The 27,457-nt window shown below is 42.3% G+C and overlaps 2 protein-coding genes across 3 annotated transcripts in view; one reads left to right on the top strand and one right to left on the bottom strand.

The window, feature by feature from the left end:
• LOC111238911 (double C2-like domain-containing protein alpha) overlaps window positions 1-14,785 on the top strand; it is a 47,836-nt gene extending 33,051 nt beyond the window's left edge. Inside the window, exons 8-11 of the mRNA XM_022768630.1 lie at window positions 9,122-9,333; window positions 12,015-12,096; window positions 13,300-13,396; window positions 14,504-14,785. Of these exons, the coding sequence (XP_022624351.1) occupies window positions 9,122-9,333; window positions 12,015-12,096; window positions 13,300-13,396; window positions 14,504-14,640 (528 nt within the window). The 3' untranslated portion in view covers window positions 14,641-14,785. The remainder of the gene's footprint in view (window positions 1-9,121; window positions 9,334-12,014; window positions 12,097-13,299; window positions 13,397-14,503) is intronic.
• A 6,702-nt stretch (window positions 14,786-21,487) lies between these two features.
• LOC111238926 (zinc finger protein 358-like) lies at window positions 21,488-27,059 on the bottom strand. Of its 2 annotated transcripts, XR_002665838.1 has the most exons (3): window positions 26,832-27,059; window positions 24,235-25,378; window positions 21,488-23,747 (listed from the first exon to the last, which is right to left on the bottom strand). XR_002665838.1 is itself a non-coding variant. In XM_022768649.1 (2 exons), the coding sequence occupies exons 1-2, from the start codon at window positions 27,022-27,024 to the stop codon at window positions 24,321-24,323; spliced, it is 1,251 nt and encodes a 416-aa protein (XP_022624370.1). In that variant the 5' UTR covers window positions 27,025-27,059; the 3' UTR covers window positions 21,488-24,320. The 2 variants fall into 2 exon arrangements, 1 of the variants encoding a protein (XP_022624370.1); XM_022768649.1 differs by having other exon boundaries at window positions 21,488-25,378.
• Window positions 27,060-27,457: the final 398 nt, after the last annotated feature.

Raw genomic sequence — 27,457 nt, forward strand, 5'->3', positions numbered from 1 at the left:
ACAGTAGAACAGATCTGAGACCAGATCTGATCCCACCGCTGCAGCTTCTTCACAAAAAAACTACTTGACACGATGAAAAGCAGCAGCAGGGTCAGAGAGCGTGAATCTGGACAAGAGAGACATCCAGATAAATGAGAGATAACTCGTGAGAGGAGCAGTGAGTGACAGCTGGAGGAGTGAATGGAGATGGAGCGACAGATGATAACTCACCCCGAGGAGTTTAAACCCACAAAGTCCAGACGGTCTGTAGGGAACAGAAAATCACACGGAGGACCACTTCCTTCTGCCAAGAATAGATTGGAGATAAGTAAAAAAAAAAAAAGGAATTGAACAGGAAGTCTCTGCCCCCGCTCAGCTCAGAGCTCAGCCCATGAATACAGACTCATGTCATGTAGCCGAGGCTCCTTCAAACTTTTATAACTCAGTCTGAAAGGCTGGTGCAGATCTGAAAGCTCCAAAGAGATGCACACGGTGTAGAGAGGCTTAAGAAACACGTCAGTCAGGCTGGAAACGCTCCAGTGAATTGGTGGAACAAGAGGATATTACAAAGGAATATTAGGTCTAATGTTATAGAAAAGAACTTGAGAAAAAAAAAATCATGAGAAAAAAATCTGTAGTAATTTAGGAAAAAGTTGTTTTATTAAAACAAAATCATAATTTTCTGAGACGAAGTTGTGATATTTTGAGAATCAGGTCTTAATCTCATGAGGAAAGTGTAATCTTCATTTCCTGTTGTAAAGACAAGTGAAAAACATCTTGTTTAGTCCCATAATCTGATTTAAAGACCCGCTGCTCTTCTATCTACATCACAGGTTGTGTATGTAGAAACAGTTCATGGATTCTTCTAAGAAAAACTGTGAAAACATAGAAGATGAAGTTTCCCTGGTCGACCTCGAGGTGTGAAACCACATCTCATCTCAGGCCAGCACCTTCCTGAAGCTGCCTGGAGGGTCTCAGGTCCTTTTTGTCACTGACTGAATGACTGACTGACTGATTGACTGACTGACTGACTGACTGACTGACTGATGAAATTGTATCACTGGTCGTCTGGGTGAGTTTCTCAGGTTCCCCACTGTGCAATAGTTGTCTGTTGGGGAAACAGCAGCAGAGCAGCAGCTTGAACGTGACTGCTGGTTAACATGTCGTCTTAATGGGCCACGTTTCAGTCGCTGTTTCAAACTTGCTCCGTTGTCATGACAACGGAAACAGAAAAACATGTAAATGAGAACAGCTTTATTGTGAATTCAGCTGCATTAAAATACTGTATATGTTAGCACAGAGAGGAGGAGAGAAGAGAACGGATATAGAGTTGAAACCAGCTGATACTAGACTCGATGATATTACGACGGGGTCCAGCCAGATACCAGGTTTTGACCTGGTCTTGATCCATTTCTAGAAGTCGCCTGATGACTCATGGATTACGAGGGATTAGGTGGAAACTCAGTGACCTCAGGGTTGGAATAATAGAAAGAAAGGTTCAGTACATGTATTATCATTTGGCAGAATACTCGGAGGAGCTTTGGTTTGTTCGATCATCAGTTTGCTCAGAGACAGAGGTGAGGACATGAAACACTTTCAACACACAGGATCACAGGTGAAATAATTCATAAAGAATTCATCAAGGTTGGTGTGAGATGGAGGGACCCTCTGAGTGTGTGTTAGCTTCTGTTGTTGTCTTTGTGAGGACCCGTGTCTGTTTTAAACCATCTTAATGAGGACGTTAGCGTTAGGATAAATGTTGGGTCTGGCATGGAGCTGCAGAGCTGGGACAGAGACAGTGCATCAGCAAACTCAACCCTTCAGGTTTGGCTCAGTGTCTGGGGAGTGTATTATGTCAACATGGGTCCTCACAGGTACAGAAAGACAAACGTGTGTGTGTGCCTCATGTTAAACTGCTCTATGATTGATGGCCAGAGGACATTTTGTAAACCTGCGCGTGGACTGTGATGAATTAAAGATGATCGTTTCAAATTTAATCACATTAGAAAATTAATGTGAAAATGTTTCCTCGAGGTCCAGGTTCGTGTTTCTGTCCGGTGGTTTTATCTGCTCGTTACCAGTTGATCAGCGGGTCAGAGGCGGGAAAAGTACTCGCATCTTGAATAGTTCTGGGAAATACACTAATTTGCTTTCAGTAAGAGTAAAGCTCGCTAACTTAACATGTAAGGAACATTAAATCTTTCAAAAGGAGTATTTGAAAACAGGTTTTGAATCAGAAGGTGTACATTTTGTTTCCTGCTTGATAACGCTGTTTTGCAAGTCTTCAGCTTCTGACCAATCAGCGTCTTTGGAATCACTACGCACAACACGATTGGCTGGTCAACACTGTTCATTTTCCTCAGATACACACAAAAACAGAATCATTAAAATCAAACTAGAATTTAACAGTATCGATAAAAGAAAAGACAAAAACTAAATAAAGATCAGAGAATAAATGAAACGACTGCAGATAAAAAGATAGTAAAAGCTCACAATACAACAACCGGTTCTTTAGATGCTGAGAAACAGCAGCGCATTACGGGGCGGAGCTCCAGCTGTGACACAACAAGTGACTGAACATCAATCGTATCAACATATTATTTATAAAAACTGAAAACATAAGAGGACCCAAGAAACTGCCTTGTGGAACATCTAAGTTAGCTGTTTCCCCCTGCTTCCACTCTTTTGTTGCTAAACTAAGCTAACCTTGTCCTCACCTCACAGACATGAGATTGATATCTCACTCTCAGAAAGAAAGAGAAGAGCATTTCTTGAAGTGACAAACTCTTCATTTTTAAAGGTCTTTTACCTCGTTATTCCCACGGTTCAGAGAGAAGTGCGAGCCACGTTTGGTTGAACTGGATTTCACCGGATTCTGTATAAAGAGTAAAATGAGTCACATCTTTAGTTCTAGTCTCTGTGATTCTCACAAGGAGCTTCTGTTTTCAGTCCAGACTTCCTCCACCTCATGTGGGCAGACGATAGAGGCGGAGTGGAGTGAAACCTATTATCTGAATTAGTCCTTATTATACGCTTTCTAACTGGGATCATTTCCAGTGAATTAAACCATCATGAGATGACACTACTTCTCATTTTTCTGAACGACTCCTCAGAGTCTCTGAACTGCAGGTTAGAAAACCCCCGAACCTCAGGACGGGATCGTATCATCTGTTATTAGTCTGTCACTTCCTTATACCGGACTACACCTCGTCATGTCCACGGAGACGACTAGTGGACCTGGATTGTGGACGGTTTATAGTCTATAAACATATATTCAGTCATTTTTCATTCTAAAATATTTCACACATTTTATAATTGGTGAGAATAAATCATTCACATATTCTCCTGAAATGAGAAGTTTCATCCAGTGAAGTGACATAATCCATTTGTTCCCAGAACAGTTTCACTTTTTTCAACCAATTCTTATAAATTAACGTCCGTATCAAACCTCAGACTGAACCTGCTGCATCATTTTAGTTAATTACAACCTGGCTCTTATTTTTTATCTGATTGTCTGACTGCTCATGTTTCTGACTTTATTTATGTCACTGTGTTCTCAGATTTCAGACATTAACTAAGACCAAGAACCAGAATCATCCTTTACTTCTGAAAAACACGTCACTCCAACAGCAGCCAATCAGTTTGTCAGACTAGAAGAAAAGTCTTGAACCTTATTAGTCTTGATATGAGACTTGTTGATCTTCATTTAGGTCGTCACTTTTTTTCAGTTCTTCTTCTCTTGATTGACTTGACTTCCCTTGTTGGTCTGGATCTGGATCTTAGACTTCACAGATCAGTGTTTTTCATTTGTCTCTCCAGGAAACACCTTCAATAGATATGAAACCTTTCAGTGTTGTCTGTCTTCTCCGCTCCAGGTGCGGCCGTCACCTCCAGTGTTCTGTCCCTGGTCGTCCGTCTCTGTCCTCTAAACGTCTCCTCAGCTGGTTCTGTCATTTGTTTGGAGAAAATCTGACTTTGGAATCCAATTATACAGTTTTAAAGCTTTGCTCAGACTCACGCTGTGAGTGTGACGCAGACGGCTCTAAGCTCCTTGTTGGTTTTGTCGGCGGCTGCTCTGTTTTGTGACCCAGTGTGAGCTCATTAGTCGCCTGCCTTCACCTCAGCGGTCGTACAGGTGTTTTATCAAAGACGGAGGCGGGGGAGGTGTTTTATTGTCTGTGAAATCCCTCTGGAGTTTTCAGCCAATTGACTCCGGCGCGGGGACAAACATGAGCTTTGCTTAATGACTCACCTTCTTTTGTTTGTGTGTGCGGGCTGATCTGAGAGCAGCTGACTGCAGCCCACAGCACACACCTGAAAACAAACGGCAGCTCAGACTGACAGTGTTTCTCTGTAACGGTGGGATGAGAGGACGACTCTTCCTCCGCTGATATGATGAGATGAAGCAGTTTGTTTGATCAGAAGTGTTGCGCTGGTTTTCCATCAGAAGCTTTTCAGCCTTCACAGAGTTTCCTCTTTATTTCCTCTCCGCTCAGAGGGTTTTCCACCTTTTACATTAAGTAATTAAACAAACTGATAGTAACACAAACATGTGTAATTAGCAGCCTCGGCCCAAAGACATCTTTATTTATTGTGCATCACAATTTGTTCAAATTAACATTAACATTAACATTAATGCTTGCCTGTTGTTAATATTTATTATTCATCGTTTGGCTGCTGAGTGAGTCAGAGGTGTGAGAGCTACCAGAGAAAAGAGATGTGTCGTGTCCTATATTACATGTAAATCACTTTATTAACCTCATTTAAAGGTAAAATCACATTACGTTTTCTTGATAGAGACCTGATTGTTTTTAATAAATTGTTTATTGGCAGAGATTTAAAGATTTTGTCCAGCTGCCGGATTATGGATATATGTGTTTGATGGTAAAACTTTAAGGAGATAGTTTAACTGATGAAGCAGTTTTCTTGTCAGTTGATTGTTTTGACGCCTTTATGTTTTATCCGTGAAGATTTTCCTGTTTCAGATATTGATCCTCAGCCCAAACTTTTCCATTCCCAGAGAAAACCTGACCCTCAGCTGACTCACAGTCCTGGTTCACCCCTGTCATTCAAACTGTAAGCTGCATCATATGTGGTTTTATCCATGGATAAAATCATGGGCAGGACACAATCAGAAGAGAGGAGGCTCTGAGCCTCTCTTCTGATTGGCTGACTGTTTTCTGAGTGATCCAATAAAAATAAAGCAGATTTCAGGTAAAAACACTCAGAGAAACCAAATCCTGCAAGGTTTGGATGGTGGGTCCAGGTGGGCGGGGCTTGGTGACTGCTTTGTTGTGACATCACAAAGTTCCAGAAGTCCTGACGGCTGGTTTTAAGGCTCAGTTTCTGAATACAGGCTGTGTGCATTTCTCTGTGGACTGAGGCTTTGATACTTTCACAGTATTAATATAGAAGCTAGAGCTGATCTATAATCAAAGAAGAAGACTGTCCTCCTGTGAAGAAACGAGCCCACAGGTCGTCTGTGCAGCAGGTCATTATGACATCATAGATAGGTTTTGTTGTTAGGCAACATCTAGTGGTCGTAGTAATGATGACAGGAGCGAAGGGAAACGTGTCGGTGACGTAGTGTAAAGAAAGACAAAGTCAGGAGGAGGTGGTGGATGAATGTGACCCAGAGAGAGCAGTGTGTTCGATTCCCATGTGGAAGTAGCAGTTTATGTTGTTTCTATTATCAAAGTTAACCTCATTGTTATTATTGTAACCATGACAACAACGATCGTCTAATGAGGAAGTGCTTATTCTAACCCAGCCATGACATGTTATTATAGTAACCATGGCGACAGAGGTTGGTACGCCTACCTATGAGTCGTATCAGACAGTTGTTCAGGTTGGAGACGGATGATCAATTCATTGATTAATTTTCAACCAAGGTGCCAAACGTTCCTCGGCTGTTCAGTCAGTTGTTGGGGGAACACGGTCACTTCTTAATCTCCTGGAGAACGTGACGCTTCCTGTGAGCTGCTGTCAGTTAAAGCAGAGATCTGCATGATCAGACCTTTACTCTGTCGCTTCAGACGCCCCTGTTAAACATGAGGACTCTGACATTTCCCTCCACGTACCTCTGTGTTTACTGAAACATGAATTGGAGCAGATATCCAGATATTCAGTCAGAGAGGTTGGCGTTGTGAATGTTGCCGAGCTGGTTGTGAATGTTGCCGAGCTGAAATCTTATTCAGCGTTCAGGGTTCATCTACAAAGTCCCTCTCCCACCAAGTGGAGGTAGGCGGGAGAGAAATCCGGCCAAGCTGTGCTGACTCCCGCTAAAAGCCATCGATCTGCTTATTTTCTGACCTTTTTATTTTTTTCTTCTTTTTTTAGCTGCAGTTTTATTGTGAAGGATGGTGGGAAGCGGGATGGAGGCTCTGTGGAGCCGAGCACCAACTGACGTTCGGACAAACACGTAGAATAAATGACTGGAATAAAAATAAAGTTCAAACAGATGAAGATTAAAAGTTTTGGGTCTTTTTTGGAGGCGAAGTGAAAGGTCAGAGCGTGACGCAGGGTGATGTGATCAAAGTGAGAGTGCGGGAGGTAAACTGGGCTCAGGCCGTCTGTAATGAGGACTGCTGGCGTGATGGAGTGAGCTAATAGAGCGGGAATCCTCACCGCAGGAGGGAGGAGAGGGAGAGTGTGGAGGCGAGACAAAGATGGAGGATTAAACTATCGATCTTCTCACCCTCTGCTGTGTCATGACCGCAAAGATCAAATCCGAGACAGTGCAGTGAGATGCGTTTTAATGAACACCGTCACTGCTGGAGGTCGAGGTTTCACCGGCTCTTCTCTCTCGTTTTTGGGATGAAATTAAATTTGTAGCTCATCAGTAGAAAACCAGATCAGAGCGGACAGACTCAAAAGGTTCGACTCCCACCGACGTCTGGTCTATTTTCAGACCAAGCTAAAAGCAGGCGTGATACCTACATTATCCAGTCAGGCCTCTCAGCTCCACCTGTACTCAGACAGTCGCGCTCTGATTGGTCGGTGGATCACCAGCTCAACCTGCTCCTTTCTAGTGCTGAACAGTGGCGTCTTCTTAACGTCCCGTTACTCTGTGTAAGTTTGGAGTGTTTTAATAATTTAATCTAATTAACAAAAACAAATTCATTAATTCAAACCTTGATTTCAGAACACTGAAAGCGAACTCTCTTCATCACGGACGCCCTCAAACAAAATATGAGAAACAATAATGTAAAAACTGATGAGCAATAAACAGTGAAACGTATAACAACAATAAAAGCTTTAAAACATGTAATACATGGGTTGATAAAAGCAATTTATGCTCTGCCTTGAGTCAGCTAACAGAGATTTTAAAAGATTAAGAGGGATTAACTCATCTCATTTTGATCTTGTTTGAATGTTATTCCACTTGTGTGGAGGTTAAATTTAAAAGCCAATTTCCCTGATTCTCAAGGACCAAACTGTCTCAGGACCAAGTGCAGTGTGACGCTGAGCTGTAGTTAATAAGATGCGTCAGGTATCCAGGAAGTACACATCTACTGTATTCACATTTAACTGAACCCACAGCCTTCCCAACACTGTGAGATAAACATCCCGTCAGCCTGTTGCCGAACTGAGTTCACTCTGCTGCTTTAATAGAGACGAACTGAACAGGTGAACAAAACATGTCAGACAGAAACACAGGTGTAGGGCAGAAGGAAAAGACAGCATTGAGTGCAAACTGCACTGATGACCCTGATGGAGACCTCAAGTAGAAACACACTGCGCCAAAATAACGTTGGTCTTTATTAGAAGTGTTGCTGGAGTTTTGTCCTCGTCCGACCTTTTCCCCAGGTGAAGTAGGTGAAGCTGAGTAGAGAAAGTGACAGACGGAGCAGCAGCCTGCTGGCAGAGTGATTCCTCACTGGAAAAACTGCTGCATGTGGGTTTGATGTCCACAGGTGTCCTCACCTGTGGGAGCCACACTGACATATTCAAATGTTTTCAGTCAGAAGTGCCTGAAGCAAAAGTACAGAAGCAGCTGAAAACACCCGAGGCGGTTGAGTCCCGACAGAAACATCAGAAGACGCATCAAAACAAAAGTCGAATGGCTGTAAAACACCAAGACATCTTATCATTTTGAGTTTTAAATTTAAAGATATTGATACTGATGTTTTCTGTCCGTATTCTAAAATGAATTAATTTAATGAATAAAGTAAGTTCCATGTTAATCTGCAGATTAGATTGTTGAAGAGGAAAACTTGGACCGGGTCCATCCTCAGAGGAGCATGAATGGGGCCAGTTCTGAATATGTGCTGCATGCTAACGTTAGCATGCTATGTTCACATTGATCTTAAACTCCACTCATTTGTTTTCAAGGTTTCCTGTCATGAACTGATGTGGACGAGTGGAGGTTTGGACCTGTTGATGGCATTAGATGAAGGGATCGTTAGGAGATCGATAAGATTCATCCTCTGGGCACATGAACATCTCCAGTTCATCCATTACATGTTGAGATATTTTAGTCTGTGGACAAACTGATGTCACCAACCACTGAGAAAATGTTTCTGCTGCTTGATTTTCTTTTCTTTTCTTGATCATCTCTTTTCAAACACTTTACTAATCTGTCTGAAGTAGTCTGACTAAATTAGACTAATCTGATTAACCAACGCTTAAATAGTCACACCAAAGTGGCTGAACTGATTTCACTAGTCCTACTAAAATTATCAACCAACTTAATCCAAACAAACAAAACAAACTGATTTAACTAATCTGATTAAATATAACAACCAAGCTAATCCAACTAAATAAATCTTACTAAACAAATTTGACTAAAGTAACCAACCAGAAATAATCTGATTAAATTAATCTGATTGAAATGAATGACCAAATTAATCCAACTAACCAAATATTACTAAATCAATCCAACCAAACTGATCCGAGTTAACTAATCTGACTAAATTGATCTGATTTCACTAGTCTGACTAAAATGATCAACCAACCTAATCTGACCAAACTAATCCAACTAAACTAATCTGATTGAACTAATCTGATTAGGTGTAACAACCAAGCTAATCCGATTAATAAATCTTACTAAACTAGTTTGACCAAAGTAAACCAACAACAAAACTAATCTGATTTAACTAATCAGACTAAACTAATCCATGTAATGTAATCTGGTCCACAGTGGGAGAACGAGCAGCTGCACAGCCTGGAGGAGAGAGGTCGTCTTCTTCTCTCCCTGCAGTTTCTGCCTCCGCTCAGTTTGGAGGATAAAGATGTGGAAGGAGGAGGAGGAGGCGAAGGTCGTCGCAGCGGGGGTCTCTGCGTGGGCGTGAAACGCTGCGCCCACCTGGCAGCCATGGACGTGAATGGATTCTCCGACCCCTACGTCAAAATGTAAGAACTCTAACGTTAAAATGTCTGCAGGTTTAAACGTACTGCAGCAGTTTGATTGACTGAAGGGAAACAGAGACGCACGAAGCCTCTCAGTCCGTGTCCTTGTGAACTTCAACCGGGATCCAAGTCCAGTCCACACTGAGCCAAGAACTCAGGCTCAGACGTGTTCCCGCTCCATCTGTTTGAATGAGGAGCTGAGTGTGAGCGTGGGTCAGAGTGGAGGAAGTACAAGCCAGAAACCACTCTGTAGAAACAGTTTATCTGTTTTAATTACAGTGGCAGAAGCATTTTCACAATACCTTCATTAATCACCTCAAGTTTTCAAATGCAAACTTTATTGAGACAGAAATTATCATAACAAACGGTACGTCCCTGCAGACCTCGCTTCACACTGGACTTCTGCATTAATGAGACAATTAAAAGCTGGTGTTTAGCCATCTTATTAACTTCATTAAACAATGATGGCGTTTTCGTTAGAGAAGCCCCATCTGTTTCCCAGCAGGAAGGATCATGAGTGAGGAAGAGGAAACAGTGTGAGCGGCGGCTCGGCTCGGCTCAGCTCTGTCAGGAGGAAACACCGGGGGCAGAGAGTCGGGGATTTAAGGCTTCTCTCTGCTTTTGTTTCCTCCAGCACTCAGGGGACGCTCGCTCGCTTTCCTGTCGCACGCCGTCAGAATACAAACTGAGTCTGAGCCAGAACAACAAGGCGACTGACAGCTGAGGGGTCGAGTGAGCTCACAGAGATTTACCAGTTTTAGAAACGACTCCAGCATCCAGAATATCAGCGCGCTGCGTCACGGCTCACTCACACACACACGGCTTCAGAGCAGGTCAATACTCCTCTCACAGACCAGAGAGCAGCAGACAAATTTACTTGTGACAATTTCGATAATCAGTTGTAAACAACTTCTGGTTGGACAAAGAAAGACATGTAGACGTCTCTTTGGACTGATGGAGATTTTTCGTCCCGATAAACAGCTGCTGTGCCGTTAAACCACTGCAGAAGAAGAAGAGGTCGACGGAGAACCGTGAGGAAATCTGACATTTCTGTTTGTTTCATGTGTTAATGTGAGGAAGGCTCCGGCCGAACCGCTTCGAATTTGGTGGTCAAAGGTCAAAGGTCAAATGTGGTGTGGTCAGTGTGACCTCACAAACCTCACTTTTTAGCCGTTACTCAAGACGCAAACTTTCACACAGACGGTTGATATTTTATATTCTCTCTGACTCTGGATAAACAGGATGTGACCTGTGTGTGTCTGAGTGGCGGAGGGATACGACCACGAGGAGGTGACTCTAGTTTCCTGATATTTCAAGATTTTCTCAAATTTCCATTTTTTTTTAGGGCAAATTGAAAATGTGCATAAAATGATCAAATTAATTTTATTCATTAAAGCAGGAACAGTTACTGAGGTGTAGCAGCAGAGGCCTCTGTTTGGTCAGATCCCGAGGAGGAGGCGGAGGAGGAGGAGGAGGAGGAGGAGGAAGAGGAAGAGGAGGAGGTGGAGGTGGAGGAGCAGCAGCTGTTGTCAGAGTCAGTTCGAGCTCAAATCAGAGAAAATGTGAAAATGAACAGGTGGAAGATTCCAGCTCGCAGCTTCTTAATTTCCTGCTCAGCCTCCCAGACACTCACAGAGGTACCAGGGGCCCAGAATGGGCCGGGGGCCCCAGCCGTCTTTTCTCTTCCTATTAGCCTGCAGCAGCTTGCAGAAGGGTGGCTGTCATGACGAGGAGGCAGCCGAGCGTGTCGGGCCGGGCTCCGCCTCACATTTATTATTTCCTCATGTCATCTGTTAAAATAACTGGTCAGAACCAATTACAGCGGCTCTGACTCTGAAGTGGCTCCGCGACAGGCGCCGCCGCCGCCGCCGCCGCCGCCGCCACTGAGGATGAAGATGATGAGGCCTCCCTGTCCTGCTCTCTGCCAGGAGTGAATCACTGAGCCACTGTGTGTGTGTGTGTGTGTGTGTGTGTGTGTGTGTGTGTGTGTGTGTGTGTGTGTGTGTGAGCTGCCTCAGGCTCATTAATTATTAATTACCACTTCATTAATGATGATTTACAGGATTTCATTAGACTGCAGTGTGAAGATGATGTCGTCTTCCAAACTCACTTCGTGTCATTAACGACTTTCTAATCTGACACAAATATTATAATATTATACATTATATTAAATATTATATTAATAACCTTCATTAAAAAAAAGCAAATCTCTATTCTCACTGACGTGATCACAGATTCAAGATTCATCAAAGATTTATGTATCAGTGAAATGTCTGTGGGTCTTAATAAGGAATAATAGTAAAAAATATTAAAATAAATAATAAATGATATTATAGTTTTTTATCTAAATTCTATTTAACCAAATACAAAGAGAAGTATTAAAAGTTTTATTAGACGGAGACTCTTGTAATTTGCAGTTTATTAATATTTTTTGTGACTTGTTTGTTGTTGTTTTTCTGTAAGTCGACCTTGAGTGTCATGAACGGCACCTCTAAATAAAAGTTATTGTTGTTATTATTATTAATTAGATTTGATTGCTAGAGTTGAAATATCTCAGCCTACAGGGACTTCTCCTGTATTACCTTTCTTTATCTGCTGTTTCACTGGCTCCACTCGCTTCAGGTGTAGATCAAAGGCGGATTAAACTAACCTGCTTTCCCCTCCTTCTCCACCTGTCCTGTCAGATACCTGAAGCCCGACATACAGAAGAAATCCAAGCACAAAACAGCAGTGATGAAAAAAACCCTCAACCCTGAATTCAATGAGGTAAGATGAGCCGAACACCCGTCGTCCTCTCTCCGGCGTTTCTGCCTCATTAATGAATAATGACTTGACGCCGTAAATGTGTCGTTCTGTCAGTTTTGTTCATTTAACTGAAGAGAAAAATATTTTAAACTCTCTAAAGCCTCTTTTTATTGCCTCCAACTTCCTCTTCGTTCACACAGATATCACTCCTTCCACTCTATGAGTTCTGCCTTTTACCTTTGTTACTGAGAAGACAACTGTGTCTTCATACGCTCATCAAATCCCATGCTCGGACCCAAACCAACAATGTGTCAGTCCGTCTCTGAGGACGTCCTGACTTCCCTCCTCTGTCTGTGGCTGCGAGCCCATTGGTTCCTACTGAGGACGTGACCTCACGTATTTTAAAAAGGCTCAGGAACTTAACAAGAAAAGCTGGACACTGTATTCAGCTGCTTTAAGCCTCTGAGGTTTTAATTCATCCACATCAGTCATTTGGAGAATTTCAGTTTTTCCACATTTGGGCCAAATGATCTTTTTACATAGAGTCAAAAAGGGGCGTCGTTATAGAAAGAGCCGAGAAAGTTCTGAACATTGTGATATAAACACATGGACATTATGTGATATGTAACCTTTTAAAAGGTGACTCCAGAAAATACCCTCAGACCTCAGAGGGTTCATTGTCTTTCTCCTCTGAGGAACATTCGACCACGATAAGTTCCCTCCATCGTTCGTTTCTTTTCCAACATGTTGAGCTTCACTCAGCTTTGGTTCTTCTTGGCGAGGTCATCACAGTTCTGGTCCAGGTCACAGTCAGAGTGAGTCAACAGCAGCTCAACATCTGGGATCTGGGAAAGCGTTGGTCACCTTTGTGTCACGGTTGTGTTGACTTGCACATATTGCAGAGCTGGGGAAATAAACCCTGAACTTTCCCCAGTGGAACCCTGATGTTATTGGACGAGAGAGGAGCTCGATGGCTCAGAGGAGTCAGACATATCAGACTGTGACACACACACACACAGAGAACATGACGGTAGACGACGTTCATTGTTGGTTTGGATCTGCAGAAGATATGAACTATCACCGGACTTATCACTGACTATCCTCCAAATAACGACACCAGCTGTAAAACAAACGAAGCGTCCGTCAGACTGTTGTTAACGCCGGACCTCGCAGACCTGAGCTCTGTTTTAAATCTGTGTCTCTGCATGTGTGTGAACACCTCAGGAGTTTTTCTACGAGATCTCTCTGTCGGAGCTGGCCAACAAGACGCTGGAGGTGACGGTGTGGGACTACGATCTGGGACGCTCCAACGACTTCATAGGTGAGAGGCGGGGCGACTCATTGTGGTCACTGACCCTCAAATCAACAACTCATCTTGTGTTGTAGAGAAAAGCCAGCAGTGCAGAGACACTGTCCTCAGACACGTGGGCCTTTAGTGAAACTCTGAAGGAGCAGGTTTACGGTTGATCAGCGTCTGAGTGAATAATCTCAGGTCACCGTCGGGAGGGTTGTAGCTGCTGCAGCTGTAAATATTAATGGGTCCAACACATGGTGCTCATTAGTGCCGGCAAAGCTGTTCAGTGGAAGCCTTTGTATGTTTGTGAGAGTATTAATGCATATTTATCACTCTTACCATCTGTATCACTGATTCCCTTTTCTCTTCTAGTTACGATAATGACACTGTGTCTGTCTATTGTTCAATTAATATTCTCGTTAAATTTGGAAACAAAGAGTGTTTGTGGTCGTTAGACCTGCAGCTCCACTTCTTAGCTCTGCTTCAGATTAATTATATATATATATATAGCATGTGTAAGGTAAGTTGCCTTTTTTTTTTATCAGTGATAATATATGTACATACATATAAAAAATTATTGATTTTATGCATGAAGCTAAAACCAAAATCCCCATAGAGACACATTATTACCTGAGTCCAGCCAGTGCAGGATCCTGTGGTGATGAGTCACATTTGCATTATATGAATCTCTTGGGAGTTTGTGGATTGATGCCAGAACTGAAGCTTCGACAGTGAAGAACCAGAAGCTGCAGTTCCTCTAATGGCCACTAATGTCCTCCAACTGTTTATACAACTCACCTGTTTACATTTTATTGAGGACTAAAGTAAAGAGAATTGAGGGCGTGGCCTCTTTGAGTGACAGGCCACTCCCCTCCTCTTTGACAATTTTTGGATTATCTGGGAGTTAGGGGGCGGAGTCAGCCGCTGCCAAAATGGCGACAGTGGAGCAGCTCACTCTGAGCTTCAGAAAACCTGTGGGTGGCGTCACAGAGGCGACGTCCATCTTACTTACAGTTTATGGTTGATACCTTGTGATAAAATAAAGCAGTGGTTCCCAACCTGCGGGTATTTAACACTGAATGACACACGAGTGCAGTGTCACGATTGATTCATGTTGTTTGTCACGGTGTTTAGGTGGCGTCTGTCTGAGCTGTCACTCCCAGGGTGACGCCCTCCGTCACTGGATGGACTGCCTGAAGAACAAGGGCCGCAGGGTGGAGAGGTGGCACATTCTGACCAATGAGCTGCCAAGAACCTTCAGCCACGACTAACCCCCTCCACCCCGCTGCAGCACCCTCCGTGCATGCAGACAGTCGCTGTCAGGGATCTCACGGTTCCTCTGGTTTCTTTACGGGACAGATTTGAGCAACTTCACAACAGGAATCAGCAGTAGTTGTGAGGAAAGGTGTATTATAATAAGAGCCACCATGAGGGCTGGAGAGCGGAGAGGAGCAGGAGCAGCATGGTGGTGTGCCTTCGTTATTCAACAGTGAGTCATCCACAAGAAGAAGCTTGTTGGCTCCATCAACACTGTCAACATCACACCTTCCCTCAACACCAGACCACACACACATGAGAGGGTTAAACCGGTCCACTGGACTCATGAGGGGTGGAACTCACAACAGTGAAACACAAATCACAGACTTCGGGCCTAAATTAAAGGTGGAGTAAGTGAAACAGCAAAACAAGTAGACCTCTCTCTTCAGTGCCCCTTCAGAAGCTCCGCCCCCTAAATTCATTTCCAAGGCAACAACACTGAAAACTCTTTCTCATAGCTGAAGCAAAACAAACATCAAACAAATATCCAAAACACAACAGAGTAAAAACTTGCAAAAGTTAGCTGTATAGATACAGAGGAAAGGACCATAGCTTTGTAGCTAAGCTAACAAGGAAGGTAACGTTTCCTAGCATTGCATTTTGAATTATACATCCAACCAAATAAATCCACTGTTCTAGCAAACTTGTGTTTTTAGTTCTTCATAGCTATAAAACGGATAAATACCATGATACAGAGCAAACAACGAGACAGCTAACTGTGGCTACAGCTGCTGCTGCTAAGTTGCAGCTCTCCTGCTCCTGTACCTAACATCACACCAACAACATGTTTGGCAAACTAGAGAGTCAGCTGAATGTCACTGGGCAAGTAATTTAACGATACCAGACACAAATGTCACACTGGTACCTGCTTGCTAACTAACCTGTTGGGATTATCTATCACAAACATTACAGGACAGGACAAATCAATGCTGATATATTGGCTCTGAAACATAGTGAAGCTAATGTTACCCCCCAAGATAGAAAAATAAATCCGACTCATACTCGGGCCAGATGCTGGTTTTCTTCTGGCCCAGTATGCACCCAGTTCCACGGCCCGAATCTGGCTCATAGCTCATAGCTTGATAGTTGGATGCTACTTCCACATCTGGACCAATTCTGTCGCACACATGGAAAATCTTCCAATAGATAATAGCCGAACCCTGTCCAGATGTGGAAGTATATGGGCCAGACTCGGACCAAGAACTCAAGCATATGTTGGGCCAGAAGTTTCATTTTGCTATCTGGGCCTGAGAAGTAGAAACAAAGCAACCTCTGCATCTGTCTCTATGCCTTTCTTTCCACCATAGTTGGACTTATCTTGTGTTACTTGGTCTGAGCCACATTTACAGCTCACGCACCGTGAGGAGATATTCACCGAATTTGACAAAAGTGTATTAGAGTCCAATCGCTTACTCCACCTTTAAATTGCATGTTTTTTCTCTACAACAGCCTACAGATTTGTTTTGTTACTCATGTGCATTGTGCTGTGAAAAGTCATTACCTAAAAGGGAAAGAGAAATTCATGTTTTATATATCTGGTGTCATGACGGCGCCCCCGTCTGTACATACTCCAGTCAGTGCTGCAGTTTGGTCTCTTGTCTTCATAGACGGAGAACTTCTTTTCATATCACCAGCTCCCAGTTTGTGCCTGTCATGTATCATCACTACACCGGAGTCACAAAGCGAAGCATCTGTTTTCCAAAAAAATAAATAGCAGCCAATCTCTGAAAAACCCAGATGGTGGTTTGATAACACTTACCGCTGAGTTTTTAATGATGGATGGATGATGATGATGAATATTTATCTCCTTGCTGTTTTTGTACATGAGCCAAAACTAAAACATTTTATTGTCAGTTATATTTGCTTATATTGATGTTGCTTTTATTATTTTATATTTTCATACAGATTAGCATGTTAGCATAAAAAGGAAATGGAGATGTGTTATTTCTGGCTTCCAGGAGAGGAAACGTAGTCAGAACATGGGAAACAGGTTAGCACAGCAGTAAGTGTTAAGTTTGCTGGATATTTTTCTTTTAGAAAATGATCAACAATCAGAATTCATGAGAAGCACAAACTGGGGCTTTATAGAGTCAATCAAATAATTTCATTTTAAGTGTATTTGCATGACGCAGTCACATTACTGTTCGCTGTGCTGACAGTCAAACAGCCTGAGACACAACAAGAGACTAACAGCAGCTTACTCACTTATTCACTTCAAAACTGCTTCACTGGCATGACCAGAGTTACGTGTAGTATTGCCAAAGCATGTTGTACAAAGTTTACATGTGAGTAAGATCATTCAGAATGTAACAAACTGCATTTTCTCTTCGTACTATAAGCATGGACATATGTGTTGCACCTTGGCTTGTTGAATGAACAACATCAAACACACACCGTGATCAGTCTGTCCATTCAGACGCTGTGAGGCTGAAGCTGTGGTCACATCAGAAAGCGAGCGACCAAATTTCATCTGTGCAGCCTCACAAAACAGGCAGCGCTGGTGCCTTGCCGCTAGGGACTACACGAACCTGGGGAATCTAGAGAATCTCAGGACTTTTCACAAAGGTTTACTGTAGTAGAAGTGAGGGTAAAATAAAATGGTGTAATACAGCTACTAAGCTACGGTAGCTTTCCCTGGAAGGTCAGCAGTGAAAAGACAGCTTACTGCTTTTGACCAATGACACAAAAAGAGAAAAATTCAAAAAGAACGGAAAAAAAGAACAGCCCTGACTATAATCTTATGAACCTTTAACGGCAGCAGACACAGAGCGAGTCCAGTATCACGCTCATTTAGCTCTGTTTTTGGTCTCCACCCTTCGTATGTGCTTGGCTTCTGTTGCACATCAGATTTTGTCAGTGTGTTCCACCTCTGATCGGGTGGAGGTTCCTCCATGATTACAGCTACAAAACAAAACTAACAGTCTGGAAAAGCTGCAGAGATGTGTAAATTTATTTCTTTTATTTCTTCCTGTAAATGTTTAATCTTGTTTTTTTGAGTGTTTTATAGACCCTGACATGTTCCAGGTTTGACCTGTTTGAATAGGTGGAGGCTCAGCAGGTCTTTAAAGGTGCTAACAGTGAGAGAATACCTGTTTCAGAGAAGGTTTGATGTTCACTGATTTAAATAGTTTCACAAGCTGCACGGTCCACAATGACAACTATATACAGTCATTTCACAAGAAAACTGTAATACAATGTTCACTAAGCCCCACCCCCCCCTTAGTTACTGTTGCTATGAGCATTAGTCTACACATTGTAGAATGTTCCTCAGTCTTAACTTTCTAGAATCTTACAGTTAACAATGCTAACGGTGGCAGGTTTAGCATCGAAATTCTTACTAATTTTCAGTTGAAATGATGACTGTCACTAGCAGATAGCTAGCTACTTAAGCTAATGTTAGATCCATGAGTTGGTTGAAAATGTCTCATATTTGTTTGCATTTTCCAAATTTTTAACAATACCTGAGAAATAGCTTTTAGGACGAGGAGTAATATGTTTGGGGAACAAAACAGTAACAGCTACTGTTATTAGAGTGTAAATTCACTATATAGGCTACAGTGGGCTAAAGGGCAGAGTTTAGGCTAACATAGGTGGTTGTATATGCTAATACACCTTAAAAGTACTGCAATAAGCTAGTTAGCCGGACATGCTAACGATTGTTTACATTAGAACAGATAAACCCACTGTTTAAAGCATCCTTTGAAGTTATCTTTTGATTTTGGAAAGGCTGATAAAGACACGACCTTCCACACTCTTTACAACAGTGCAATGAACATCGTGTCAGTGTGGAGAAATCCAGAGTTAGCTAAGCTGGACATCACTGTTTGTTCAGTGGAGGGGTTTAGTGAACAGATATTAAACATCTACAGGAAATCTGAACTTTCAGCAGCGTCCATTCTCACTCATATCGGTCAAACCCTAAAACCTCCAGGATTTCTGCTCCATAACGCCCGGATCACACTTCTATTGCACTCCTTAACGAGACTGTGAAAAAACAAACTGCATCTTATTGCTGCCATGACCGAACATGATGATGATGATGATGATGATGATGATTATATATCAATACAAGTGGTTCTTCCTTGTTGTTGCATGATGCAATATGTTGTTATACTTCTTTATATCTCTATACTCCCTCTGCCTGTTTTCTAATTCAAAGTGTTGAAGTGAGACATGATGAAACATTCAGGTACGGTTCATGTTGAAGATTCTTCTGTTTACAGTGTTATTGTTCATCTTTTATGCACGACTGAATGTATGAATGTGGCTTTCTATACGATATTGTTGAACTGTTGTTTACACTGATCTCGTGCTTTACAGTCGTTCTTACATTTCTATCAGGTGTTTTATGTACAATGCAACAGTAAATTTGGAATTCAACACAGAACAATGAGTTTGTGTTTGTTGTTCTCATTCTGTGGTTCAATTCAGTGGAGTGGGTCGATACTGCCCCCTACAGTCAGAAAACAGTACTACAACAGCAGCAGAAAGTTGTTTCAAGGAAGACTTGAAAGATAAATCCAAACCACTCTGGAAAAGGGATGTACAATGTTCAAAATCAATAAAGATAAGTGATTTTTAAAAAAAGAAACTAAAACAGTCCCTCCATAAAAAAAAACAATCATGGCTATTGCCTTAAAAATACTAAACTAAAGAAGTACATTTTAAAATACTGCATTTTATTTATCCTGCAAATTGTTTAACTGTGAAATATGAGCACATGATAAACCTTCATACACCTTGAAATCAATAGGAGAAAATTATTTTGACAATACTTCCTGTAATTTGGCTGTTTGGTGGAGGAAACAGACACGTGGATGTGATTCTAGTTTATTATAGATTTGTTCATATTTGCCTTTTACACTTTAGTTTTTGTTATGTCATTTGTTATTATCTTATGTTATTTTAATCTCTTTTTATGTAAATTATTCCTGCTTTGTTATCTTTCACTCACTGTCCTGTGGTCCCTCAGCCCCAGTTTTATTCATCAGTTTCTCTTTTCTCTCTGTAAAGCACTTTGTAACTTTGTTAAACGTGTTGTACAAATAAAGTTTATTATAATTAAAACAGTCAGTCAAACAGTCCAAACCCACAGAAGTTCAGTTTAGTATCAGATGTGACAAATAAAAGTTTCAGACTGATGTTTGAGAAGCTCAAAACAAGGAATGTTTCAGTACCTGAACTTTTATTTTGACAGTCTGGTGAGGGAACGCTCACGTTGTCACGTGGTCCTGATGCTGCATTCAGGTCACATTAGAGTTACGAGTGTCTGACCTGTAAATATCATTAGATAAATAAATAAATTCATGTGAACTTCCAGGTGATAACTGTGAGTGTGAAGCTCTGACTGACACTTACTGACACAGTGATGGCTGAACAGCAACTAACATGGACGTTCACGTCAGGCGACGATCACTGAATCTTTCCTACTGATCAGACAGGACGTGAACACATCAGAGCTCTCATCAGGTGAACAAGGGAGCACACCTGTGTGGGGACATTACATGAACTTTACAGCTACAACTTTTTAAAACTAAATGTACAGTTGTGCTCTTTACACCTGTTTTCTTCCCATCATGCCTCACTGCGGGATTTCAAAGACAAATAGAAACTGCAACAGAACCGAGGTGAGAAAACAGGTTTCACATGAGCTCGCGACGCTCCGTGAACAAACAAACACGTTCAGGTATTTTCCCACGAGCTAAAACAGAAGCTTTACTGGTGTCAGGGGATATTTACCGGAGAGAAAAGTGACAGCAGCAGCAGGTTGCAGAGGAAGAAAAATCGGATTACAGTAAGTTTATTTTGGAGAATTAAAAATATATTTTTTTTCTTACGATATTTTAATTTATATTTTTCATATTTATATATATTTTTTATTTTTAACTTTTTTTTAAAACTTTTTTTCCCTTGCATTGGCCCAAATGCTATATCTCATGTTTCAGTCATTTTCTCTCTCTCTGTTCTACTTCCTGTCTCTTCACTATCGGTGCATGTTTGTAGTTGTGTCCGGTCGACAACAAGACTAAAGTTTGGTTCTTGTTTCAGTCTGTTAAAAAAAGAAGTTTTGCTGTGGAACAAAGTGTTGGACGGTGCATGAAGCTGATCCAATGGACTTCCATCTAAATCAGTATTATATAAATATACATGAATAAATACAGCTATGAAATAACGCCTGAAATAAAAAAAATTAGGTAATAACTGTAGAAATATATAAATGAATGTAAATGTAAATATGAAAGTTAGTGAATGAATCAATAAATAAATAGCTATATAAATGAATAAAAAAATGAATGTGAGATAGCCATGCCCCATCATTTCAATATCACTAATGGAAACAAGTCTCCAGAAATAAATAAATGTGGAATTGTAAAATAAAAGTCCCCTGAAATAAATAAAAATGTCATTTTTGAAATAAATCATTAATTCATTTGTATAGGTATTTATTTATTTACTCACCAGTATATTATTTGCATTCATTTATATATTCCTACAGTTATTACCTAATTTTTTTATTTCAGGCGTTATTTCATAGCTGTATTTATTCATTTATTTATTTCATATTGATTCAGATGATATTCCATCTGATCCTGTTTCTTTTTAAAAAGAATGTGATTTATTGTTTTAATTGGAAAAAACATAATTGGTACTTTATATAAAATTAAAGTGAAAGTAATTCTGGCCTGAAAGTAAGAGTAAGTTAAAGTCCACATCACCAGAGTCAGGTTTTCTTTTAAAATGTGAACATACAAATTTTAAAATCAAACCGTTCAATGAATCAATATTTTGGAGGCACGACAGTTTCACTGAACATTTATTTTGGCTAAAAATCCAAGATGTTTCACATGAATACAAAATACTGATAATGACACAGAAAAGTCTCTGTCACGTTCACTGACCGCTCCTCCAGTCTGTTCACAGGCTTCTTCTTCTTCTGAAAATCGTCACTCAATCTGAAGCAGTTTCCCATCATGCTTTACAATCACTGCCTCTGAAGCGTTTGCAGGAGCGAGATCAGGCCGTCTAACACTGATAAAATCTACGAGAGGAAAATAAATAATAATATATTATTGTATCTTCAGTATTGTAGCAGCCGCAGGAGAGTCTCTTCTCGTCTGGAAAAGCAGCCCACAGAAACAGAGCACAGTTTCCAGCTGCACCTGCTACATCAAACGCACACCTGTCACCTGGACAGGAAGTGGTCGTCTGCTGCTGCTGAACCGCCCGCCGCTGATCACGTGACGCTTCAGTCTCTGAAAAGTCACATTTTCAAACATCTGAACCACAAACATCGTCATGTGTTTGACTTTAAATACCTCCATGTTATCAATGTCAACAATGAGTTGCCACTTTATTAGGTACACCTCTGACCTCTGACCTCTTTACGTTGTTGTTGTTGCTGCCTGTATGAGACAAAGCGATGACGTCATCGTCTGTTTACCAGGGGACCAGTTGCACAAAACACCTTCAGTTTAACACTTAAGGTTTAATTTCTCCTCTCACTTAAGGGTGTTGCACAGAATAATTTAAAAGGTTTCCTGTTATTGAAACTCATTAAGTAATTTACAGCAGTGAAAGACATTTTACAGCAGGAAATTTCTACTGTTTCCATGGAGACCGTTTATTTGCTGCCATTAGCACCTGTGATAGGCCGACCTGTTATCATTGATGAGACCTTGAGAAGCAGGTGAACTTTAGTTGCTAAGGGCTTTTTTCAGCGGTTTGACTGACGTTAAGTGATTCCTGAAGTTAAAGACTAAGAGAAGGAGAAAAGCTTAAATACCTCAGTGAATATTTCTGAGGGAAACCTTGAGGAGAAAACTTAAGGGTGTTTTTGCAACTGTTTTTATTTTAAGGAAACTTTCACTCAGACTTTAAGGAAAATCTTAACTGAAGGTGTTTTGTACGACCGGATCCTGATCGTCGGCGTGTTCACATTAAAACCAGCTCAGACAGGAAGTCGGACACGTCGCTGCTCTGTCACGACCCGGTTAACGTCACATGTGGATCAATCATCACTTTCATTGGACTGTAGCAGCGGCGCGACGCGTCCGAGTGTCTGGATAGAGATAAAACAACCAGATGTGCAGAGGTGGAAACAGCTGATTTCAACCTTTAGAGGCTTTGCTGTCACAGCGAGGATTTCCCATGAGCACTTGAGTCGGCCGTTCCCTAAACTCGTCTCAAACAGCTGAGATAATTTATTGATTGTGCTCTTTGAGACGGGATCAAATTCTGACGATGCAGACGATGGTTTTACAGCTGATCCTTCATTTCTGCATCTGTCGTCCTCTCGACGTCACTTGTGGATTATTTTTCACACTGGGATCAATAAGGTATCACTGATCTGTCTGATCTAGCTCTGCCTGGGCCGTAGAGTCTGTAGGAAGGTGGGGGTGTACCTCATAAAGTGGCAGCTCAGTGAAATGTATTGTAGGAATGATGTAGTTTATTTCAGCGATGACTGTCCATGTTTCTGATGTGGATCTTGTTTTTGACATCCTCTGCACACGTCTTCATCCGGCAGGACGCGTCAGTCCGTCCTCGTAAATAAATAGATAAATTAATATGAAGGCGTGGATGATGTCAGTCAGTGCAACTGTGCAGCTGCCAAATAAAACACGACTCCATCGTGTCCCATTCAGGTAAACAGTTTCCCTGGACTCCTCGTCATTGGCTGCCTGTCCAGGTGCGACAGCTCCGCCCCCACCTGAACGCTCAGTCGCATCCTCATGATGAAGTAGACGAGTTTCTGCACAAAGGGGGTAGAAAACTACGACGAAGCGTTAGAGCCACACTGAGGGAAAAAATAGAAATCTGAAAATTCGAGAATTAAAATCTTAATATGACGAGGATTAAAAATGTAAAATTTTTAGGACGATTATAAACAACCAATCAAACGAGTGAGAGGACGGTCACTGGCAGCTGCTGTTTGTCTAACAATAGAACAGACTCAGTTGCTTCACAATCTTTTCAATGTCCTGATGATGATGATGATGATGATGATGATGATGATGATGATGCTCCACGTCCCTCGTTTTAAAGCTTCTGCTGTTTCCCTCTAAAATGACACAGAACCTAAAATTACAACTTTATTCTCATATTGTGACTTTTTTTCTTGAAATATTCTGATTCTATTCTCAAAATTACAACTGTATTCTTGTAATTTCAGATTTTTCCTCATGTGACCCGAACGCTCCGCCGCAGAAAACAAACCAACAATGTGACGTTGTTTTCGTGTCTTCAACTTCAAATCACAGCGACATGTCAGGAAAGTTCTCAGCAAGTTACTAAATACTTGATTTTACTTCTATGACTACTTTTCTCAATTAATTAATTAACTGATGGATTAATTAATTAATCTGTAAAGTGTCAGAAAATAGTAACAGTTTTCATCAGTTTATCATCAAATACAGTGAGAAGCTGGAACTAAAACGTTTTGGTATTTTTACATAAAAACTAATTGATCGACTAATTGATCAAAACAGCTGATTATTTTCTGTCTTATTGTTTCAGCTCTAGTGAAAATGTCCCAACATGTTTTCTACCCCCTGCTGCTCGACGTCTTCAAACAGGAAGCTCGTCTGCGGATGTTTCTGCTAAGTGACTCCACCTCCCTGCGGCGTCCGACCAATCAGGCGTTAGCCACGAAGCACATGTCCTTCTTCAGGTGTATCTGCAGGCCGCTGGAGGTGGTGAAGGTCTTGGAGCACTGGACGCAGCGGTACGGTTTCTCTCCCGAGTGCGTGCGCTTGTGTTTCTTCATGGTGTCTCCGTCGCTGAAGGTGCGGCAGCAGTACGGGCAGCTGTACGGCCGCTCCCCCGTGTGGATCCTCAGGTGGCGCCTCAGGTTTCCTCTCTGGCTGAAGCTCTTGGAGCAGAAGGTGCAGCGGTGCGGCCTCTCGCCCGTGTGCGTGCGCAGGTGGCGCCGCAGGTCCGCCGACTGCGCGAAGGACTTGCAGCACCACTCGCAGGCGTAGGTCTTCCGTTTCTGCTCCAGGTGGAGGCGCAGGCTGGCGGCCTGGCTGAACGCCTCGCCGCAGCGGGGGCAGCGATGGACGAGCTCAGGGGGAAAACCGGCGACTGTGACATCATCGACCGAGACCGTCAGCTTCTCCTGAGAAGACGCCTTGTTTCGATGAGCGTCGTGTCGGTCTGCACGCACCACCACCACCGTCCTGTCTGCATCGCTGCTCCTGAAGCCGGACTCCTCCTGTGTGGCGTGAGTGAGTGCGGTCGCCGTCAGAGAGTCCGTGTGACCTTCAGGTTCGGTCACTTTGAAGTCCTCGGGTTCGGTTTTGATCACAGCAGGAACCTGCGGCTCCTCTCTGAGCGCTGGAACCTCCACATGGACTATGGGGCCCGAGGCGGGCGGAGGATTCAGGGAGGAGTGAGAGCGAACAGGTGACGCCTTGTTCATCACTTCCTGCTGAGGCTCAGGCTTCAGAACCGGCTCCCAGGTCTCGGCCGGCTCCTCGTCCCCCGGGAGGAGGATGGGTCCGGGAGGAGGACTCTGTTTCTGGACCGACAGCAGCTGCACAGACACCACCTGCTCATGAGTCTGGTTGGCCGTGGTAGCCGGAGGCTGCCGGGGCTTCAGGGTGGAGTCCGGCTCCTCTGGGCAGGGCCTCAGCTCCGGGTCACTGGACTGCTGCTCAGGAGCCACAAAACCAAGACTGGACCTGGTGGATCCTGCAACACAGAATCAGACTGATGACTAAAGGACTATTGAAGGAGCCCACTGTTTCAGCTCAGATATCAACTTCACATTTGGATTCCTCGCTGTTTCTCCGGTGTGTCCCTTCACTAACTCAACATCCTCCAGACGGAGTTAATACACCTCAACCTTTCATGCAACTTCTGTAGAAAGCCGAGAAAGGCCGAGCTCGCAAATAGTTTATCCCATTATCTCAAGATGACAAAGCTCATTATCCTGAGATAACGAGATATTATCAGGAGAAAAAGATTTAATTTTTTTTGTCACATCAAGATAACAAGATAACAATTAGCAAGAGAGAACTTTTTTTCATCCTGAGATAACAAGATATTATCATGAGATATTATCAGGAGCAAACATGACATCTGGATGAGAAAAAGTCGTTTTCTTCTGATAATATCTCATAATCCCGGGATAACGAGCTTTGTTATCTTGCAATAACCGGATAAAAAAAATATTATTATGGCCTTTCTCAGCTTCAGTACTTTTCCCTCAGTTGTGCAGATACTTTTTAAAGGTCTTCAAAAAATTAATTTTTATAAAAAGATTTCTGTCTTCAGAACTCTACCAGAGAGACTCTTCGCTGTGCATCTGTCTTGACAGGTTGTTGTGTAATCATGTTGCCACAGACAGGTATGGAGGCCTCGTTAGAGGAAGTATAAAGGCGCATTTGTGCGTTTCCTCTTTGAACACACACACACACACACACACACACACACACACACACACACACATACACACACAGTCTCAACGTCTGGAACAAGCCACCTGTTTATATCTGTCACTGCCTGCCACAGAGCTCTCCCCTGATTGGTCAGCTCTGCCGCGCCGATGACGCCGCGTCTGTTAAAAAATCTCATCAAAATAAAGCTTACTATAATTTTAATGATAAAAAATCCTCTTTGGATTCAGACCCGGACTGTAGTCTGCCAGTTAATCATCACTTCCCTAAACTATAAATTCTCCTGCGCAGGATGAACGTCACACCAAACTCCATGCAATAATCTGCCAGTTTAACGCTGAGTTGTTTGATATAAAATATAGACCTAAAAATAATCCTGTACACAAACAGATTTCTGTATGAACAAACTCTAAAGTTGAATACGGCGTGTAGCTAACCGGTCCGCCAAAAACCATCGCTGTTTTTCAAAAACCAAATCAAAACTGTCGACTCTGGCTTGTTGGAAAAGCGGAAGAAACCGGCAAAAATTAAATAAAATCAGGTCTGTCTTAAAATTTAACTCAAGTGCGTTTATTTAACAGAAGCCGAATGTAAAAACGAGTCTTGAACGAATCTTTACAACTTTGAAATCTGTGTTTCTGACAATATTTAGCGTTAAATCCCTTTGAAACCTTTAACTGGACGTGTTTTCCAGGGCAGTTTGGAGCGGCGCTCTGACGGAGCTAGCCGGACAGCTCGGCCCTTACTCAGCCACTCGGTCTCGGCCTCCAGCAGCAGGATGTCCCGCAGCTGCCTCCGCAGGCTCTCGTTCTCCCGCTTGGTTCTGGCGGCCTCCTCCCGGTACTCGGTGACCGTGTCCTCCACCACGTCCAGGATCTCCTTCACCACCACGGTCAGCCGCTCCGTCAGGTAAGCGTTCAGCAGCTGGAGTTTGGTCATTTTGGAGCCGAAAACAGCTGCGGCTACACCGGAAACAGAACCAGACAACAACAAACGAAACAGGAAACCGTTATGTTGTTTTGTGTCGGTACTATGTGTTCTTTCAGAATAAAAGCCCCCATTTCGAAAAATGTAAACAAATCACATCTGACAAAACTTCGTGCATTAATAAACAAGAAGAACATGTAAAATGGCCATTTATTTAATTATTCCTAAGTAAGTTGTACATCTGTTTAAGTTTCAGTTTCCAAAATGTAAATATTTTCTTGCTGGTGTGAACAACTTTAACATGTTAGACTGGAGTCCACACTGGAACATTTAAATGTAGTGTTGCAGTTCGTACCTGCGTCCACAGGAGGGCAGTGAACACATGGTATCACTCAAATCAAAACAGACATAATATCATATCAACACTTATGGTCAAATCTTTCAA

Source organism: Seriola dumerili, unplaced genomic scaffold, assembly GCF_002260705.1.
Source record: "Seriola dumerili isolate Sdu_G_001 unplaced genomic scaffold, Sdu_1.0 BDQW01001787.1, whole genome shotgun sequence".
Taxonomy (NCBI): Eukaryota; Metazoa; Chordata; class Actinopteri; order Carangiformes; family Carangidae; genus Seriola; species Seriola dumerili.